Source organism: Varroa destructor, unplaced genomic scaffold (genome assembly GCF_002443255.2).
Source record: "Varroa destructor unplaced genomic scaffold, Vdes_3.0 BEIS01000003.1, whole genome shotgun sequence".
In the NCBI taxonomy this organism is placed as follows: domain Eukaryota; kingdom Metazoa; phylum Arthropoda; class Arachnida; order Mesostigmata; family Varroidae; genus Varroa; species Varroa destructor.
The window spans coordinates 35,018,947-35,039,989 of NW_019211456.1; the positions used below are offsets into that span (position 1 = coordinate 35,018,947).

General features: G+C 40.8%; 1 protein-coding gene and 1 long non-coding RNA gene across 25 annotated transcripts in view; one reads left to right on the forward strand and one right to left on the reverse strand.

Moving 5' to 3' along the window:
- LOC111248279 (carbonic anhydrase 2-like) overlaps nucleotides 1–21,043 on the reverse strand; it is a 64,097-nt gene that overhangs the window by 41,006 nt on the left and 2,048 nt on the right. The window contains exon 1 of one of the 6 annotated variants that reach the window (XM_086985746.1): nucleotides 2,662–2,692. The exons of the other annotated variants lie outside the window; for them this stretch is intronic. Within the exon in view, the coding sequence (XP_086841872.1) occupies nucleotides 2,662–2,677 (16 nt within the window). The 5' untranslated portion in view covers nucleotides 2,678–2,692. Of the gene's footprint in view, nucleotides 1–2,661; nucleotides 2,693–21,043 lie in introns of those variants that run through there. 6 annotated transcript variants of the gene reach the window in all.
- Nucleotides 4,469–21,040, forward strand: LOC111248280 (uncharacterized). 19 transcript variants are annotated; one of them, XR_015325376.1, is made up of 8 exons: nucleotides 4,469–5,451; nucleotides 8,391–8,569; nucleotides 11,243–11,372; nucleotides 11,826–12,039; nucleotides 12,607–13,466; nucleotides 13,783–13,919; nucleotides 14,205–19,581; nucleotides 20,037–21,040. It is a non-coding gene; the product is annotated as an uncharacterized LOC111248280 (long non-coding RNA). The 19 variants fall into 19 exon arrangements; XR_015325368.1 differs by having other exon boundaries at nucleotides 4,476–5,451; nucleotides 12,607–13,919; nucleotides 20,037–20,239; nucleotides 20,501–21,040; XR_015325369.1 differs by having other exon boundaries at nucleotides 4,476–5,451; nucleotides 12,607–13,919; nucleotides 20,037–20,213; nucleotides 20,501–21,040.

The following is a 21,043-nucleotide window of genomic DNA, read 5'->3' on the forward strand; positions in this document are numbered from 1 at the left end:
ACTGTGCGCTGAGCACATAGTGGTCATATTATGCTTATGTGCTTAAATTTATCAGAAGAAGGTCGCGGGGCACAAAATTGGTGGGGCGTATAGATCCCAAAAACTCGCGTCTTTTGATTGAGTTCAAGAAAAAATTGGCTAAAATCGGCCTTTATGGCAAAGGGCAACAATTTTTGCGATTTTCTCGCGGGTCAAGTATGCACACACATGCACACGTCAGTAACTCTTAATCAGAGGACTGGACAATGGCAGCAGCGGTAAAAAATGAATTGTAGATATCCAAAGTTGACAGTTCCTGTTCACCGCATGATGATCCATAATTCATTCGTTCTGTTTACCAATGGCTGTTTCATGTGTTTATTCGTAATGCCGTTTACGTAACGTCCGATCCAGGTTACTAGGCTATATTCTTTGTTGTAGCTAATTAATACCATAATCGTTTATTTCTCGATTGTGAACGGCAACCTGGAAGTCCTGTTCATGAAAGTTACTTTCATAGTAATAACTAGGAGTAATAACGGCGTGTAACAATTTAGTCGGAGTGATAGCTGTTACAAAAATGAAGACGGCAAAGTTGAACCGAATTGCAATTGCCCTGATATTAAAGTGAAATCGTCTAACATGAAAATAGTTCTAGGCTACTTCAGAGTAAACTCTACCTAGCGAATGTACCTCACCTGCCACGTTGCCCCTAATAGCAGAATCGTCGAATACATCTACATGTTGCGCGCTCAGTAGAGCTCACTAATAAGAGATTGAAGATACAAAATCAATTGACTGCTACGGGCAAATATCATATAAAGTGAGGAGAATATAGCGCACTAATAGTGTATATAGCTTTGATAACTCGAAAAACCAGGAGTTAATCTATGAGATTTAGCCATATTTCTATCCATTTACATACTCACTGCCGTTGTATTATTATCTTCCAGTTGGAGTAGGTCGATCAAGAAAAAGATCTACCAAAATCTCGGTCAATAACATAACTACATGTATACACGTTTCAAAAATACCATCTTATAAAGAAAATCCTATAAAATTATTAATATAGGAACTTTCTGTTCCTCTCAATTCGTAGTTTACCCTTTTATGCGGCCGACTGCCGGCTATCCGACAAGAAACGCCGACAATCGAAGCCTCTTGGCGCGTATTATACGTCCCAATGTAATTAGTTACTGCCAAGTTATTGAAACGTACGAGAATCTTCCAGCTAATTTGGTATATACGTAAGATGGCGAAGTTCATGCTAACGGATTTCTACAATCATAAGCAAAACTCAAAGTACGATATCATCTGTTCGTATGTTGTATAGTACGTGCACAACACCGAGGTAACCTAGCTGGTTATAAGTTTCTGTTAGCTAAAACAAACGTAATATAGTCTTCCAAGCCAGGCTCTCAGTAGATGAGTCATAGGTCAGCCACACAACGATTCTCTGCTAGTGAGAAAAAACATCAGTAGCATGACTACCACCACAAATAATATGAAATATACCCTTAGTTCGATATAGATAAACATGGGAGTGAGCAAGGATTACTAGTCAGACTCTACACTTCCATCGCATACAGAACATGCGCATCTTACTGCAATAAATGTGTTACGGTGATGAGCTCTGTAAGTATGTGACACCGCAGGCGACCCTTGACATCGAAGGTCAGATGTCTGTTCACTGGTGATAATGACATATTTGTATAAAATACTACCTCACCTATAGATTTTTACCTGTACCAAACTATAGGAAATTGCTTTCGGAAATCCAAACACCTACGTGTGACTGGATTCAATTTTGCAGTCTGGAAAATCATCTTTACGGGTCGCACTATTCCCAGCAAATTAGGTGTTACGCGATTATCGCCTGGTCAGCTCTTATTAGAAGGATATAAACCCGACGAAAATAAAGCGGTGCTTGTATAATCGCAGGGTCATCCACCCTTGTTCGGGGAATCTGTCTAGTTCTACTGGCATCCAGTTGCCAACTCCTATAGCAGTCATAGGCAGTGATGGGATTGGCGGACAGAAGCACGACCGGGGCGCAAGGCATATATTACATTGAAGCGATGAATGCCCTCATAGAACTATCTACACCCACGGCCTTATATCAACGGCAGGGCAGACGCCTCCGAAGAGCCCGTAATGGTCCTCAATCTATCTCGAATCCACTTAGTAATTCTTATTCGGGCCCGTCGTCATCAGGTATCGTCCAAAAGATCTATCTCAGCGTATTTCCTTCATTCACAACTTTTTTCGAATTCTACTGATATCCCGATGGCGTTGCAGCGAGAGATTCACGTCAAAGATTCACTATCGAACGAAAACAACGGAGTTTCTTTCTATTCGAATTGGTCATAGTAATAATAGATGAATATGTTCAGTTTAAGCATATGTGGGTAGGAGATTCCATGTTCAATAACTTGTACGGATAGGGTAATTGGAAGTGGTTCAATTTTAACATGCACCGGCAAATGAACAGTAAGGTATATAAAACATTCATGGTCTAAATAAAGTTTCTGACTGATGAGTATTGCTGATATACGGGTCTAACTCGGTTGTGGTGATACACACTGCTTTGTACTTACATATATTAAGTAGAGAAGTCAAGTTATTATTATCATCCTTAGATATTTACTATACTTCATTTAGAAGCCATCATAGTCTTGTTACCTTCCAAACTCGGCATCCTTAGTACTTGCTTCGTTTATGAGCGAGACAGTTCTGATAGCATCGTCATTCGACGAATGAAGATAGCAGGACGACTGCTTTTTTAACTGATTGCTTGAAATAACCAAATGGAAACTGGAGCCCCTGGGCAAAACTTCTACTATGTTCGACGATTGTGCCAATAGTTGCTATAGTTTAGTCAGGGCCGACTAAAGATCAGTGCGTAATAATCCTGTCATGAAGCTGTGTAGCGAACCTATACGGGTCAGTGGGTTTTACGAGTCCTTCCTAGTCAAGAGTGACTCATGTGGAAAGCATTCAATTCACTAGGCAATTGCAGAAAGCAATCGTAAAATTGGGTCCATAATATGTTCGCCTTACAGAATGAAAAGCATATCACAAAGAAGGTGCTCTGCTCGGACACGTGTGGCTATTTACTTTTCAATGGAAAATTTCGAGTACGTCCTATTTTGGCTGTTTGTCACGTAACAGATGTTTTTATGCACGATATAAATATAGACAAGTCACCTATTAAGTCGACGTCCTCTTTGTGCGTTCATTTTATGTAGACAATAATACGAGTGATTGTGTAAAACTAAGACATGTTTACTAAGAAAGGCTTGGTTAATTCAAAATGAAATTTTATAGAAAAATAGAGGACAGCGTATTTTGTTTCTGGTCAATAATCGTATTGAGAATCAAGACTACGTTTATAACCATCCGTAGCGAATTAACTTTATGGTTTCCTTCAAAACTCGAGAAGGAACAGCATGGAGTTTTACAGCTTACGTTGATAGATAGCCTTAAATAAAATGAAGGGAAAGGTTGAAATGAGCATATTTTTTGTACATGAACAAATCACTCGTACCGCCAATGTCAAAGCCGGCACGCGCTGTACTTTTTATTAGGACCAAGGACGAACCAGGGGAATGTCGACCGCAGATTCTCCGGGAGTTTTTTTGCCGAACGACGCTTCCTGAGACCAAAATTTTATCGCTCATTTAGTAAATTGAATAGGCGAAGCGCTCCTCCATTGGCGATAAGTTCGGCTCTTATATATACCGTCAAATGACGGCAACGTATGGTCAACGACGGTATGTTTTGTTCAGTGAGTAAAAATCATACTGGGTTGTGAGTTAACTATAAAGATGTCGGAATTCTGATCGTCTTTTATATATTGACTTATATCCATTTTACAGGCAACTAAATCTATATTGTTATAAATAAGATGTAACTTTTGCATCCGGCCGTTTACCGGCTCCGAATATTTACTTCCGTAAGTTGCACTTTTATATTAAGTACATATATAAGCGTAATATGCTCGTGGAGCGTCTGTGCAGTGGCTTTGCATGCATATCTAATTATGAATGAAAGAGGTAACTAGGTGTTCCAGTACAACGGAGACAATACTCCTTGGACTACAACATTGCCGGCGAGCGATATTTCAGATGGCTATCCGAATCGCGTCGTAGACGATTGCCACTGGGTATATGGTTAACTCAATCTGCAGAAAGGATTATTCAATAAGTTTCTGTTATATGTACACACGGCATTTACTATTGAACCCAATAGGCAACAGGCGCAGTCTTTCTAAGCAAAAATATAATGATTTTATTATTTGGAAAAATATGCTCCTTCACAGTTTGTCTACGTAACGTAAAAGTGAAATGTGAAGAAAAACTTAAAATGAATAAAAGTAAAAAATATGAAGTTAATAATAAACATCAACAAGAGATAACATAACAGGTAACACTAAACAAAAAGTAAGCATCAACAAAATTCATTGACTCAACAAACAAGGTTCGTGACGTAGCCACATTCAGCGCTGAGTAAACTCAAAAATTATATAACAGGTACGGTAAACTACTTGGCCCTGCTTGTGGAAATCGTCGGCCTTATTCAGGTGCAGGAATATTTGATTGTGTATTGATCTATCATACAAGGGCGTTTACAGGCATCTTTCAAGCGGGCGATGTTCAGTGGGATCTGCGGCATATCTTGTCCAAATGGTACAGGGCCATGTCTCGCGTAATTTTTTATAACGAGAAGCATCCGTGCCGTCAGGAGCGTGGGTGAATCCAACGAGGCAAGTAAACTTACTATCTGTAAGCTATAGCAGCCCGTCACACGCGTCCACAATAACGACAAAAGAGGCATATTTTGAGAGAGTGCTCTGACAGATAACCCCTCGATATTTTATCGGGCTGTTACTACGTTCCATCAATGTAATCCTGTTTGGTAGCTGATCTATGGCATTCGTAGACGTACAGAAGGCCTATGTGGAACGATGGCAAAGCGTCACTTGCTCATGCGAGCGGAGAAGAACGTGCTCTCAATGAACTGACGCAGCATTACCAGTGTAAACATACGCAGGCAAAGCGTGGCCTTTGAAATACGGAATACCACGAGCAAAATTTGAACGTCGTTGCCAGTTAATCTTTGTCTAGGAGGCGCGCCCTGCCTCTGCTGCCTTGTTGTATCCGGCAACGGATTTATAAGCTAACATTATTAGGTTTTCAAGATGATCATGAAATTGAAGCTGTTACTAATGTGTAGTAGAGTAGGGCGCAATGCTGTTTAGGTAGTCTACGAGTAGTAGAAAGGTGTATCTTGTAGCCAAAACAGTAAGCCAATGTTTTAGTTGAACGCAGTCAACGTAATCATCAGAACTTTGTGCTCCCATTTACCTGAGCTTCAGACTGAGTGCTGCATACAATTTACGAACGAACGCCGACGGGGGCATATTTAGAAGCAGAACAGGAAGAAAAATTTTATTATCGAAGCAATCAAGAGGTGAGCGAAAGTAAGAACGATTTCTCTTCCTATGACCACACTGTCATACCGTAGTGCAGAAATTAATCGTGAAAAACACCTTGAGTAAAAAGCGTTCCATAGATTCGAAGGCTCGACAAAAGTCCTACATATGTAGACGTCACAACATAACGGGGCATTCTTTCAAAGCTCAAGTTTTTCCATAATGGGTATAATTGGCAATTTAAGTAGAGTGGTGTAACTAAATGTTCCTATAGTATTCAGAGTGAAATAACACTGTTGGCAATCCTTAATCTCATATAAAGGTTATAATTGCAAGGATCCTGCTTCGGTATTTTAAACGACTCATCGTTAAAAAGTCAATCTACTATGTATTTACAGATACCTCCGATTTTTGTGTGTTGTTATTATTATAGGTAGAGTGCGCTCGCCAAGATCTTTTTTATTAGATTTGCGTTATCGTAGCTATAGTATCACTGTAATAATATCGCCACAACTTGCTACAAAACGGTATACGAATAGCGTTTGCTAGAAACTGAAAAGTAAAAATCAGAGGCCAGAGTAGCCGCACAGCGTAGAGGACCAAAAAAAGGCTTCATATTAAGGTGTCATACAACACTGACATACAGACAAGTAGCATATTTGGGCTTCATTTAAGGTTACCAGCCAATGCAACAATACAGAGTAGGAATTTTCATTCAAAAATTGTCCGGATTCCAATAGCTCTATCTAATTCTTTAATCCGGAATCGAAGTTTGTGGTCCGTCGTCCTATTTGCAGCCTGAGTTATATATTATACAGATGGCCCAATCAGTCTAATGACTGCCGTTTCGAGTGACATATGGCATTTTCTATTAGTCGAAATTCAATACGAATATTGGTACTACCCGTCAGCAGTACTAGCAACACGAGGCCAATTCTGTTTGATATGTCCTGCAATGTTTGCTATTTATACACAGGCAGATATATTGTATCAGGTCAAAATCATTGTAAAGGGCCCGCTATGCTTGGACACGCGATTTGGCGCCGTTGACAGCAGTGCAGCAGAAACCGACATGGCGCAACGCCGTTGACAGAGCTTGCTGTCGACTCCTGAAGCTGTTACAGTTTTTCTGGTCGTATTCATGCCCCACCTCGCATCCTACGGCTTGACATTGCAGTGCTGTCGCTGATTAACAGCGAGCCCTGATGGCGATTCTCTAATCCACAAAAAGTAAAAACAGAGACCGTGGAAATAGCATTTCTCACTGGACGTCCGGTCGGCAACACCCGGCCTATGGATAGCGCTGACCAGCTTTTCGTTCTGGCCGGTTGTCTGAACAATGCTGAACACTCATTTTCCTCATAAGACAATGTATAAATACTGCTACATGGGCGCATCTTATAGCCGCCTGCATTATACGAAAGTGTATCTGTCGTTTTCTGTAAACAAAGGGTATTATCGCTACCGCAAACAAGTGCTAATGTTGTTCACCCTGTTAGCTCAATTGCTATGCTATAGTGACTGACATCATCGATAGCAGTCCTGCTGTTTTTACTACGAAGGCTATAAAAGAGGAACGTGTTGTTCCGAGCGGCGGGCGCTAAGAGCCGTAGCACATGATTTTCACCGTTACTGCAACGTAGCGGTGTAAGATAATCCCTGATACTGTAAGCGATTATTATTATCATTAGATCGGTACTCGGTAACGAAATTCGGCCGAAACGTGTAAATCTCAAGAGTTTCAGGTTTAAAGTATATCCCGACCGAACCGCGAGGGCAACGAGTAGGGTGATCTAATAACCTACCTAGTATAGGCAGCGTATCCACATGTTTTTGTATGCACAATCAATATGACAAATACCAAAATGAATAGAAAATAGAGTGCTTAAGTAACCCTTGCCTTACTATTAAAAATATCATATGTAAATACATATTGGTACGGCAGTAGGTATTCGAAGCGCTTACTTTACTGTTTGTATCTGTTCCGATACGCTGACTGAGATCTATTATATGATAGTTCCGTATTTTGCGGAACGTAGCTGATCGGGCCGGTGTTGTCTTTGTAAGACATGGCAGTTAAGTAACAGAAAATAAACTTAGAAGCATTTCCCTGACGATGAACAAACAGCCTGTGGTGTTTTTTAGTTTACTATAATATTGTTGAGCAACCCATTTTATGTACAACATATATTTATCGAGAGCGTTCTATAGGCATGACGCCAATAATAATTATAATACGGGTAATGAATAGTATAAGCTAACGTTATAATCTTCGATCAGTTTCGAATCTCCAAGTTTTAATAAATTTACTGAGTTATATTCAGGATCGAACATTTAATAGTATTAACGGTTCGACTCCGCACGACAAATGCACGTATAACAAAATATTTACTATCCGAAAAGGGGCGGCACAGGATCTATTGTCCATACTGCAGGAGTATAAGCTTAATGTGCTCAACAATTGTGAGGCACCACTACAATAGGTAGCCTGCTTATAGGCAACAAACTCGAGTAACAACAGTCGGCAGTTAGTTACTCAAATAAATTGATACTCAGAGGACCGATATCGAGGAGTTTTTAGGCCAGTTCGGTTACTGTTTGTTCATTATGAACGCCTTCTTCCAGTTACCATCTTTTAAGGGTTATACAAGTAAGAACAATTGATAGTACTAGTAGTGCAAACCAGTACTGAACAAGCTCTCTATTTTCGTCTACGTAAACGACCCCGTCGATCCGAGACCCAATCCGCACTCCCGGATCGATTAGTAGGTTCCACATACATAATACACGACATGCTAAACCATCTTTCATTAAAGCTACATCGTCTAGAAGGTGACGCGGCTCTATGTAAAAGCGCAGTTATATTATATAACATCGCAGGCAGGCTCCGCGTCACGCACGCTGCATAGTGATATGTACAGTCAGGCAAAATATTCTGGTCTAATCAGCTCAACACGTCAAACTATTTTTCCGACAGGAGCAAAGCAACGGTACCGAATCTTGGTCCTATTACCCCAACCTTAATAAGGCTTCGGCTAGAAGACGATATTCGACGACAGTGTGCTACAGGATGATTGGTGGAATAGTTCCGGAACGTGAGTGTTAGTTAGAAGCACTACGGGAAGCCTAGAGAATGCTTCGTGAACAACAACTATAGTAAGTGGTGCGCTCGATACTCATACATTTGGCAGGAAATCATCATAGGCCATACCTCTCGAAGTCAAATACCGTAACATACTGCATTCGATTAGATATCACCATCGAAGGGGGCGAACACTCACTTGCCAATTACGTAGAGTCCGTGCCTGTACACCGAAACTATGTCGAGAAACGGGATCCTTGATTGCAGATCGTTGATGTAAAATCAATTTTGCGCCATACTTGCTCATCCTTCACCTATAAATGAACCCTGACTATGTGAAGGGAATATGTTATCTTCTTCCTATTATAGTTACTCCATGTTCGTTAACTAGCCGAATCCTTTCTATTGGTCCTTGCCCGCTTTTAGTTTGTTCATTTCTTTGATAAGTTTGCTTAAACATTTCGACTGACATTGGCAGCAAGCAATAAAAGCCAGCAAGAGCGTGCGACGCAATACCCTTTGAAAATGTTGTATCGAACAAGTGGCAATAATAACGTCTGATGGAAGGACCACGAGAATATAGTCAGGAGTTCTACGTCATCATTGACTCTGCCGTTAACGTTCGTAACAGGAACAACGTCAGTAGCAGCTTAGCAGCGCGTCTTTGTATGGACGACCTTGACAACTTAATGGCATCGGTTTCGCAGCACCAACCAATCATCGCCAAATAGACAAGCTCTACTACTGGCAGTGTATTTCCTACAAGCCGGCGCTGTTTCCGGCAACGAAACCGACCTGTCCGTTTGCCAAATAAAATCCTACTCGAAACTAAATTCGTCTCGGCGGCTTCCAATCAGAATGAAACAAAAGGGCTGGTTGGGAACCTAGCAAGCAGTTACGTGATCGCTTCGCTGTGTCAGTGCCGTGCAGCCGGGAGCCAACGAGCGTGTCGGCTCATTGAACTAATACTCAAACCGCTTATCAATCACTGAATGTGTCCTGAGCGGTCCATTGGTTCTTTATTAAGGCTTCCGTATTGTATATTCCATTACTAAAGGCTCCAATGCCTGCTCGCGGTGACGCATGCTGAAGGCGGTCAAGCTCAATGAAAAGCCCCAGGTCCACCTTATTGTATATTTCTAGGATGGAGATCTATACAACATGTATCAACCGTGGTACTTGTTCCTAATGGAAACCGATTTTGCAATAGACGAAAGCGATCTCAAGAGCGAATAGTACGTCGTTCTACAAAAACTCTTCGTGAACAATCTCCTTCTTCGCAGCGTACCCGCTCTGCGGAAGTCAGCTTAATTTTGACACGTTCCATTTGGGCTTGATGCCGGTCATTCGATAGCATCTAGTTGTAAATGTACCAAACAAACTCTACAGGTACGTTTACTTTTATAAGGGCTAGAAGGAGTTCAACCTTTAGTTCCGGTATAGCTACCAAGATGCGATATTGTCCCTGAATTTTTTTTCCCTGCGCTAATAAACGTTTTCAGCACCAGGAACTAAGTAACTGCCTTCTGATTCCACAAAGAAAAATCCATGGGGTTAGGTCCAGTTGCAGGGCCAGGCTTTTCCACCTTTCCTCATAGGATCTGCATGAGCTGAACAAATTACCTGAATTACCTTAGAACAAAAGCAAAGTAAAAGCATTATGTCTAAAGTTAAAAGCTGCCAAGCCAACCCTTTTCTCTTTGGGCTCGAAGAAAGCGGCGCCTGTGAAGTAGTACCGGTCAAGCTGCAACGCGACATTTTCCTATAGCCCTCAAGTGCCTTCGTACCTATAAGTTTGATCTGAAACGAAGGTACTAAGTCAGATTGCAGCATACAACTGTAATGGCCTAATCTCGTCTCCGAACCGACTGAACCCTTCTTGGATCTGGGAGAAGTAGAGTACAATATAACGATTTACAGGGTCCACAACAAACAGTGTCGAACCAAGGCAACGCAGTATTTCTGTGCTTCGCTCCAACGAAAGGAAAAGACACTGAAGAAGACCAAGGTACTTGGACAAGATGTCAATGACAAATGTTGCTTGATGCAATCTTCTCTTCTCTGCCATGAGGATGTATTCCTTTGACTGAAACCATTTTTCAAATTAAAAACTAGATCTATTAGCAGCTGCAATCGCATTCAACCATGTAGATCACAAAACAACTTAAGGTTAGCACAAAGTACGCATGGCAATTTTGCTTGGTATGAAATGCTCCTTTATATGATTTTACAAGACAAGCCGACCGGTATTCCGTTACTTTTCACTGCAGTGAAATATATTCTATATTTATCATAGATTTATAAACGTGCCTCAACAGTAGCACGTGGTATTTGAGTGCACAGCTCCGGTACGTAATGTCATCAGGATTGATACGTGAGGTCGCTGTTCGCGCATCCGTTGTAAGCATTTCCGAGCTTAATTTTTAAATCTCATTTGTCTTTTTTTTTTTGTTTTTACTACAGAATAAGCAAAAGGACGAGCAAATAAGCGTTAGAATATAGCTGTCGTATGACCTTTTTGTTGCGTCGATGCCATGCTGCATTTCAGTTATAGCACCTATGCCTGTATGTTACAGCCAACATGACTGGGCAGATCTCTGCTGCGTCTGTTATGGATCTAACGTTCTGTGTTTTCGAGTGCTCAGTAAATGCCGCACGCCCCTTTTATTGCCCTTCACTTGGTCGAGAGCTCGGCTTTGTTTATAATAAACAGATACTTAAACATACTACACTTAAACTTCTTATAGTGCTGTCATTATAGGCCGCTTACCGAGAGAATTTCAATAACTTCGAATAAAAATTGTTGCTGGTGCTGATGTTGAAGCCAGTCAGACAGACGGGATCAACACAGAAAACGTGCTCACGGCTTCTCAGGAGGTTAGTGCTTCGATTATAGGTTGGACCGTACATATTACGATGCCTGGCGCATATAGAAATGAACATAATGTCGGATAATATCGAAGGGGAATGCACAGAGATCACGCAGAGGTAAATGTTGATAGCACTCGCACGTAATCTGGAAAGATAAATGAAAGGTCTTTTGGTGTTGATTTGTTTTGATCAACTGTGATATACGCTGCGCAAAATGGCAGAGGAAATAGTTTTACTATCTGAATAGCTTCCTCCACTTTAGGCTCAGCAACCTTATTCCAACTAAAGCAATCTCCATGAACTTTAGGCCTTAAAGTCGTTCTATTCTAGTAACGTTACTCCCAACAGTGAATTTAGTTCTATTCAAATATTATATGTAACTCATATAACGTAGCTTATACTAGCTGACGTGGCCAAATACTAGGCTTATAACGTTTGCCGTTCGTTATTCCTAAACAGGCGTTTCAACAAGCAAGTAACCGTTCTCCCCGGTGCACGCGATGCTGGCCAATCTTTTCGCTAGCCTATCGCCAGTTGTCTTCAGTAGCGTGGCGCCAACATCAACGCTGCGGAGAAACGTTCGACTGTTGTAATCTGCTACGGTGACGCTAGTATAGATATTTACGTTTACCGACCTGAACGAGACGAAAAGAAGACTGCCACTCATCAAAACGTAATGTAAAAGCGTTTGCTGCAGAAATAATAGCAACTGCTATCGAACGGTCAGATGATTGTGGGTTCATCATCAGCACTTGGTTCATGGCCACTTCGGTTGGCTTATGCGTACGGCGACTAGGAAACTAGGAAGCTTTCGAGAGTACTGAATAATTATAGGTTTATGTTTATCTTCCTCAAGTCATCCATTTGGTCGCCTGTCACGCTGTGGCGTGCGTGGCAGCTGCAATTAAGCCATCTCTTTCTATATCGTCAGCGTTCAGCGTCTATTTGTTCTCAAGTCGATCCAACGAGCTGCTCTTTTCTTACCTAGATTAAATCTTCTGCTGTTCTAAGCAGAGTCACGAAACGATACATATCCTGCGTGCTTCGAAACAGGCGGCATTCTGCTTGTAAAAGTGCCATTGATATAATGGTGTAGCATAGGCACGCTAGAATAAAACCCGTCTGCTGACACAACAATTTAACTCAGGTTTTTGAAAGGCTAGCAAAGTTTTGCGCTTTTCTGAACGTATATTAAATAACATTAGCAATAATAATAATAATAAACCGGTATCTTTTTCAGCTCACGTAATCCGTTGCACGTCCCTTGTTCAGCTCGAGGCTATGTCGATTCTACTGTGACTATCCATCTTATTTAAGTAACAAACGAAGATTTATTGTGCGAGTAATCTGACCACCGCGTGTACAGGCGTCGTTCTAGATCCATACAATGCCAGCGCATGTGAATTCAAGCATTAGACATGCAGATATGCCTAACGATATGTAGCCGTTTAGCAAAAAGAAACAACACATGGGAAACATGTACGCGATACGCAGTTCTACCCAACACCATAAAAACAGAACGACAAACAGGAGCACCACATCGTAGGCTTCGATTTGGCGTCAACTATAAATAACCGGCGTTACTATTTTTGTTCATGATAAAAGCCACTCCCTCAAACTCGGAACTCTAGCAGCTGGGTCACAAAGGCAGCTTTAAGCGTAAAACCAGTAGAAAGCACCGGATTCAGCCAGTCTATTTTTGTTAGCTTCCGTAGAGGCATCATACAGCAGTCCCTGGTCAGAAACGAGGCAGTTTCTGGTTGAACTTATCTTTTCTATCAAACGTTGCTTCCGTATGTATTTTTTTGCAGACCAAACATACTTATTTGTGTTATCAAATTCACTATGCGAAGACGGTTAGCAAATATTGCCAACTAATACCTTGACTTGTTACGCATACACCACAGGAGACGAACCGCTATTGGCAATTTACAGATACACTTATGGAGAAATTACGAGAGATCCGCGTGCGTATCATGCCGACTACAGGCGATAAACGAAGACGCTCTACCGTTCTTACCGAGCTGATGTAAGCTTATTAATAGTAGTATAAAAATGAGGTCAGCTTCGGAGAAAATTGGATTTCAACTCTCCTCAGACGTGAGTTGGAGATGCGGACAGATTCGCATGGTCACGTAACGGTTTGTTAATCTGATGGGTCATACCTCAGTGGCTAATAAATTATATACAAGAGAAGCAAGCTCGTAAGAAAAGTCACAGAGCTAGCGATCTAAACCAATACTTTACCAGTTTCTGAGGGGCACATCTGGAGGTTGCGTGTTAAAGTTCTACAGCGGTGACGACATGACCTCTAACTAGTTGAAGTTTTGTTAGCTAACTTGAAGTTGTGTAAATTCTCGAATTCGAATAAATGCATCTGTTTCGTGCTGCTGAATATCAGAATATTTTGTAATAGTGCTAATGCAGGTGTTGAACTGTAAAGCTTGGAGGGACCGCGGGAAAGATTCGAGCGATGTCCAGAGTAAGCCAAGTCTCTGAAGCAATATCGAAGGACAACTCAAAGATCTGTCTGCGAAATAAAAAAGGATTAATGTAAGTATGCGTAGCGCAAATAGGATACAGTAACCCCAGTACCTCGTAACTCACTCTAGACACGAATATATACATATATATAAGTTAGGTACGCATTATTTTCCGCGATCGAAGAAACACGGTTATGTGTGACAGAAATGTATGCCATCGTAAAACACTATACAGGGTTTATTATAAACTCTGTGATAAGGATAATTTCAGTACGGGCGCTTTGATCGTCTACGCGTAGGCCACTCAGCTGACTCGCTGAACTTAAAGTAACGGCATGCATGTGATCTGTTGCAGAAAAATTGTGGAGTCTTCATAGCGTGGCTAGCAGTACGTGGCTGATGGCAGCTCGGTGCCTTGATTTTGAGTCTTGCTCGTTGCAGAACAATAGTGCATATATAAATAATTTTTATTTGTTATTATAATAATAATTATTATTATATATTGTATTATAATCTTTATCCTGCTAGACAAAGTTCCGCGTCAAGAGAGTTGATTAAATTTGGCGTAATCCGAATTATTCTGTACTCTAAATATTCGCGTACTCGATGACGTGTAGGGTCTCATTTGATGCTCGTAAACGGTGCAATGATACGTATCGCTAAGTCAACGTTGTTTCCTTTCCTTCCGATCTTCGAAACCTTTTCCGATCGAAGCATAAAACTGTTATATGAAAAAATTAATTTTTAACTACTTTACTTGCTTAATTTTTCCTCAGAATTATATAAAACTTTCAACTAGCTTAATTTACAATAACGTTTATTCCAACTAGACAAGGATCATCGATTGTTTTGCCAACGGTGGTTTTTCGCAAATAAAAACGGTTTGACAACTGTGAAACAGTTTCGAAGCGACGCTACTACAGTTATCAGCTATAATGACAAACCTTGTCACACAACGTACATTGGTTGAGGGTGCTGCTGGCGTGTTCCTGGACGTGTCCACCAATGTGAATTAATGAACAAAAAATTAAGGTCACAGCAAACTGCGTTAATAGGCATTGTATCGGAAATCAATAAAAGCATTGTACAAAACAACACTAACGGCTGTAATGAAATATATATATATACGTATATGAATATATACAGTACCCGGTTGTACGGTACACATTCATAAACTAAACAACTTTTCTATAACGCATAAGTAGTTCTATAAGTCTATTTCTAGAGGGCTTACGCGATAATACTGGCGCTTCCAACAACAGTCGTGTTAGCGCTACAGAGTCGCTTCTCAAGCTGAGTTTGGCCCTGGTATTAGCAGCTGGCTACGACGGCTCTAAAGCGTAACTGCCTGGTGTCGTTGGAAATAGGTCACACCGCCCGGGGCAAATAAAAGAAGCTTGCTAGACCTACAGTTGCAACTGTTTCGTTTTACGGTTGTTAAGGAACTTGACCGCTGGGGCATTCAGCAAGCTAACTTGTAGGATTGTCGCTATGAACAGATCATGGTAGTGGGGCACTGCGCAAAATCTCACGAGATTACAACATGTGTTATTGCCTACAAACACAGAATTTATTTCAGGGCAAATAACGTTTTTAATGAGCATGTGCCTTCAGCAATATTTAAGCCGTGATCAGCTTAGCAGTTGTTAGTAGTAGAAACAATTCGATAGTGTTGGCAGCTTCAATGCAGAACCTTATCCGTTGCCGCACATAATTCGTGGTATTATATAAATAGAAAATGTTCATATTATTTTAAACGTTGACGATTTATGAAATCGACTTGTTACTTACCGAAAATACGAAAACTGTGCTATAGCCATCCGCATCGTGTTGTTTTGCAGTAATAGGGAAACACCTAACATTGGATTTAATTAAACCCATGCGTGGCCATCTTGCAATGCGCAGTACAATTGAACGTTATGTCGTCAAACATAGGTTCAAATTTTAGGCTTACGATGCTGCTTCGTCGATGCCACTTTTTCTGTCAACTGAACTAGCAGGTGTTCAATGAATTCCGCGACAGCGAAAAAAGCATTACTCTTATACTATGCGCAGATATTCTTGAGTATCCGGAGCCCCTTCGGCTCTGCACTGGTGCCAACACTAACCCAAAGTAGGGCATCATAGAATAGTTCCTATAGAGACGCCAAATACGCGTATCTAAAGCTGATCCTCTGACCAGCACGAGTGAAAATTAACGGTGTCTACCTTCGGATGTCTTTGAGAACTCGATCTCCTACGAGCGTCAGCAGCGGGAATGGTGTCGAGGCTCTGAAGCGGTAACTTCAACTCGGCTAAATAGACCTAGACATTTCCTGAACGGACCAGGGTGTCATAACGCTGCTGTCGTTGGCACAACGAAATTGCCCATGGCCCTCTTATATTCCAGGTCTTTCTATTTGCTACTGCGGTAAATTTTGTTACCCCGGCTTCTATTATTTCCTATAGTGTTGAGTAATAATGCAACATGTGTCTTCATTATCATGTCTGCTACCCGCCAAGCTTTCCAGGGGTAGATGTTAGCGACGGCGATTTACAGTCGGTGACGTCGAACGTGGAGGCGTCAATTACTATCCAACGGCTTCCCAACCGCTGCCTAATTTCGAAACAGCCTTAACAGTGGCCTCTGGCCTATTCCAATAGCTTTGTGGACACAGCGGGATTAACCGGCTGATTAAAAAACTCCATTATTAATTATAGTTGGTATTTGGCATCCTCCACCGTAGGGCAGATAATTTAAATAAGCAATGCACACGTCTGCCAGCGGCATAAATTCGAACCCGGGGTTAAAATTATTGTCTCTAAGGAACTGAACAACATAGACGGTTAAATAGCGGGGTAGAACCCGCTGTAAAACATACTTTGAGCATTTCTGTACCCTTTAGTCCTAGACTCCAAGGCAGAGAACTTTGAGGTAACCTTAAAGTGTGTGCACCTTTATATACCTGTATATGTGACAAGCGGTCTTGGTACGAAAGTCACATGGTGAATCACGCTACGAATTAAATATAGCTATATTGTGTTCCGATTCGATGCCCGTCAGCCAGCTTGTGGGCTTGCTGTACCAAAACGAAAAAAACCGCCTTTCCCACTCATTTTTAACAGTAATAAATAGCATCATAATTTAACCACTTGTCGATGAGGCAGCTTTAGTTACTATAGCTTTGCTATTGTCTAAGTTGTACCACGGGCAACGTGAGGTCCCAAAAGAGATTTAGGCTTACTACAAGGATAACTGATTTTTAATAACAAAACGTGTAAGTTTAAATGTACAGGCTCATTTTCTAGCCAGCATATTCACGGAAGTTAAAACATCATCACACGAAGCGCTCTTCTATTATGGCTGCTAGTATTACTGCTCATATTCTATAGGTGATGTTGTGTTTACAAAAAAGCGTCATTATCAAATGTCACAGCGGGATAGATATATGTCATTTAGCATTAATCAGATACTAATTCAAGCCAATGTAATACGGTTTTCAATTCAGCTGAATAAATTTGTCAGCTTCGAGCAGCAGCAACGTCGATCTGGACGTGTTCCAGCAAATACGTTACGTTGCTTCTTCATTTTATATCAGACCATAAAAGGCTTTGTAGAAATGATGATGTGTCCCGATGCTTGCAAAAGCTGTTTCTAAGCTGTCTCATTCATTGCACTATGGTTACTAAGACCATATGATGTGTTTGATTAGCACAACTTACTATGCATTTTAAACGTTCGCGCGCTTTCTATCGCTGCTATCTGTTTTCAACCTTGTGCTTTCCTTCGAACCTTTGATAGGATAGAAACGAGAAGGATTTTTTTTCCTGGTATCCTGAGCTCACATTTGCCGCATAACTGCCATTCTTTGGACGGTAATAGTCTCTTGATATTTATGCTGTCCTATTTACTTCACGTTTAAATCACCTAACTTAGAGTGATACATTAGGTTCAGTGTGAAAGGTTCGCTCCGCGTTATTCTCTCTCAAAATAATATGAGACTAGAAATAAATCAGAAAGCGAACGACACGTTTGAACGGGCTGTAACAGTGTAAAAGCCAAGAGGAACTATAATTAATAATAATTTTAAACGTACGCAAAATCATTTTTATACCAGCTACTTTGCAGGTTTAACGGCCTTGCGTGTAGGGGATCGTTGACCTCCAAGTGCACTTTTCAAATAGACGGCGCTATGTTCCATAGTCAGCAAAACAACAAATATTAATCATTTTATTATTTCTACAATTCAATAGCTGCTTTTCGCATTTTACATCTCGTACCTGCTGAGCAGTTAGACGTTACTTCAGGCAGTAATTGGTTTGTTATGATAAAAAATTCGCATTTGTGTGTGTTTAACCCTGAGAGGTATAAACTCTAGGGCAGAATGACAGGGAGTAGGCATATCTCTTTCATAAGCATCCTATTCTGACTGTTAAGCGAGTATCATGAACACGTTTTGGTGTTTCGCACATGTTAACACATCCGTTATATCCTCCTCTGGTACATTTCTGTATTTGCAAAGGGTAACCAGCTGTGCTACTATCACTGGAACTATAACCGAATAACTATCTGTCATACATACATGCTGCGTACTACTGAAATTTTTGCATTTTCATACACGTCTTTGTACCAGCGCGGACTCCTTTTTAGCTGCGCTCAGCCAGCTCAAGGTCTTCCGTGTGTGTCGTGCAACGTTTTTTATCCCACTGGTGGTACAGTTCCGTTTGCACTAAACGCGAAGGATAATCGGTAATGAAGACAAAAGCAGGTGTCTAAGCATGTCCGATCATACGATTGTCCATATCCACAACCCCAGCGGATCGGGCTGCAGCAACCCAGAACAACTGTTTGATCGATTTTTATCCCAGAGAGATACATACCACTGCTGGAAAGAAGCTTTATAAAAACTGCCATACAGCTCCTTTTTTTTTTTTACCGCAGTGGCAAATCTAATAACGACAGAGTCAATCCACCTGAGCAGGAGCTGGTTATATCGCCAAAACTTCTAGCCTTGTTTCTAATCTGATTTTAGCTAGCTTTATTCTGGGTCGGCGCTCTTGTACGCCGACCCAGAATAAAGCTACTACGCCGTTGAGACAAGGTGGTTAAGGTCTGCTCGTGATGCAGATACAATAGGACATTCAGATTTTACCAAACATATACACATGTATTATCTGCTGCTCATCTTGAACTGCTCCAGCCTGGCCATACTTTACGTTGGCCCCTACAATTTATGCTAAATTATCAACAATCGTCGTATAACAGAGGGGATAAAAAGCGTGGGAGAAAATGCAAACAGCGAATCGACTGCCGCTTTAGGCCATTCAACTCAGACAAATATCGCTTTAAATCATCGCCGTGCCAATAACCGAAAAATGTTTACCTTATGCTATTTTTTGCACTCAGAACTGGGGAGAGTGCCGTTTTAGACTGCGCCTGCGCTAGCAGACGAAAACACTTTGCTACCTGGCCATCTTATTGCACGTGGCGTACATTACCAATTGATACAATTTGATGTGCTTACTTAAAAGTCATTTTATGTAAAACTGCTGTTCATAATCTCTACATGTACCATGAGCACCAACGAAGTAATATATTTGAGGGAAGAGCTTGAAGCCGTCGCTGTCACAGTGTCATAGGTATTTCTACTTTCAGATATCATTGCTTCTCGTTTGGTACAAACATATTAGAGATTCGCTTCTGTGCTTCTTAAATATGTTAAATGGGCGTTGATGCAGCTATAGAGAAAACGGTAGGTTAAAACCAAATCCCTAAAGATAGCTTGAGTAGAAACATTAGTATATTGCCCATATGTAACACAAATCGTTCCAGAAACAGTGACTGTTTATGAGATGTAAGATAAACAGAGGAATAAAAGGTGAACGAAAGATGACTGTAAATAGAGTTTCTATCGTACAACTATGCTGGAACTGACATTTTCCCACAGTTGCCGATCTCTTTATAATTTGTATACCCAGCTAAATACATTTTGATAAAATACAACGATCAAAATCTATCTGAATTAAACTGAAATAGCAATGATGCCAGTTTGTTTCAGGTATTCACTATAAGATTATGCGTTATAAATGATTATTGGGGCTCGACTTTATTTGAAGGCCCAGTAAATGCGTAAATGAGTATAGTTAGTGAAACGTAGCAACTAAAGTTCGGCTGAACGGCATTTGTAATCTTTTTCCCTATTTCAAGTGACTCTGCTCAAACATAATAATCTCTACAGGAGATGGTTCAAGGACGTCGTGAGGGGCTCGATTCACATCCAGGACAATTGTAAAAAACAAACGACGACACACCGTTACTGAGTAATTTCACCGGATTTCAGACGATCGTTGTAGAACGCAATCTTGAATACATAACGAAAATATGGTAACGAAGTCTTCACTAGAATAAAGGTTTTTGTTACAAGCTACTGCAATTTACTGTTGTATAGTAAAGGGGGTCGTATATGCAATAATGATTGAGTACAAGCGAATCGTTATAGTGCTAGGAATAATAAACGAGACGAATTTTTACTAGAAGATATATGAAAACGCTTCCACTAAAACGAAACTTAAGGACTGGTACAATGGAATTGATATTATAAACAGATAGTTCCGTGTATAAGCGGACGTTTACGTTGGAGCATTCACAACAAATAGTTGTACTCCCAATAGGTGGTGAGGCTGTATATCTAACAAGCCGGAAGAAGATTTCGTGTATGTTCATAGGAAAAGGGGAAAGCGTCGATTATGGAATAAATTTATAGTAAGAATCATAATAGCACGAGAACGTTTATAGCTACAAATTTAACTTCTCTAGGAGCGCTTCCCTTATGCAAATCAGTAGCGCTTTATTACCCTTTTACATTGATCCTACGGTCTTTTCACATAATCGCGCCAACATTGTGTTTCGCGCTTGGTACACAGGCGTTTTTTAACGTTTTCTATTTGCGATTTCACAGTAGCCGTGATGACTTTATGGAACGTAGGCACAGTTGTACCCCTCTACTTTACAGCTTAAACAGTAGTGGCCCCTAAGACAAGTTTTTTCCTGTATAGTTGAAGTGGCTACCTGGAGAAGTTCACTACTTTGTACACACAACAACAATAATATGACGCTGTCAAATGAGCGGTAAAATAATGTCGTTGAAATCATCGGAACAACAAAACGTGAACAAATTATGTCCAATAAAAATGTCCGAAGACAGAGATTAACAT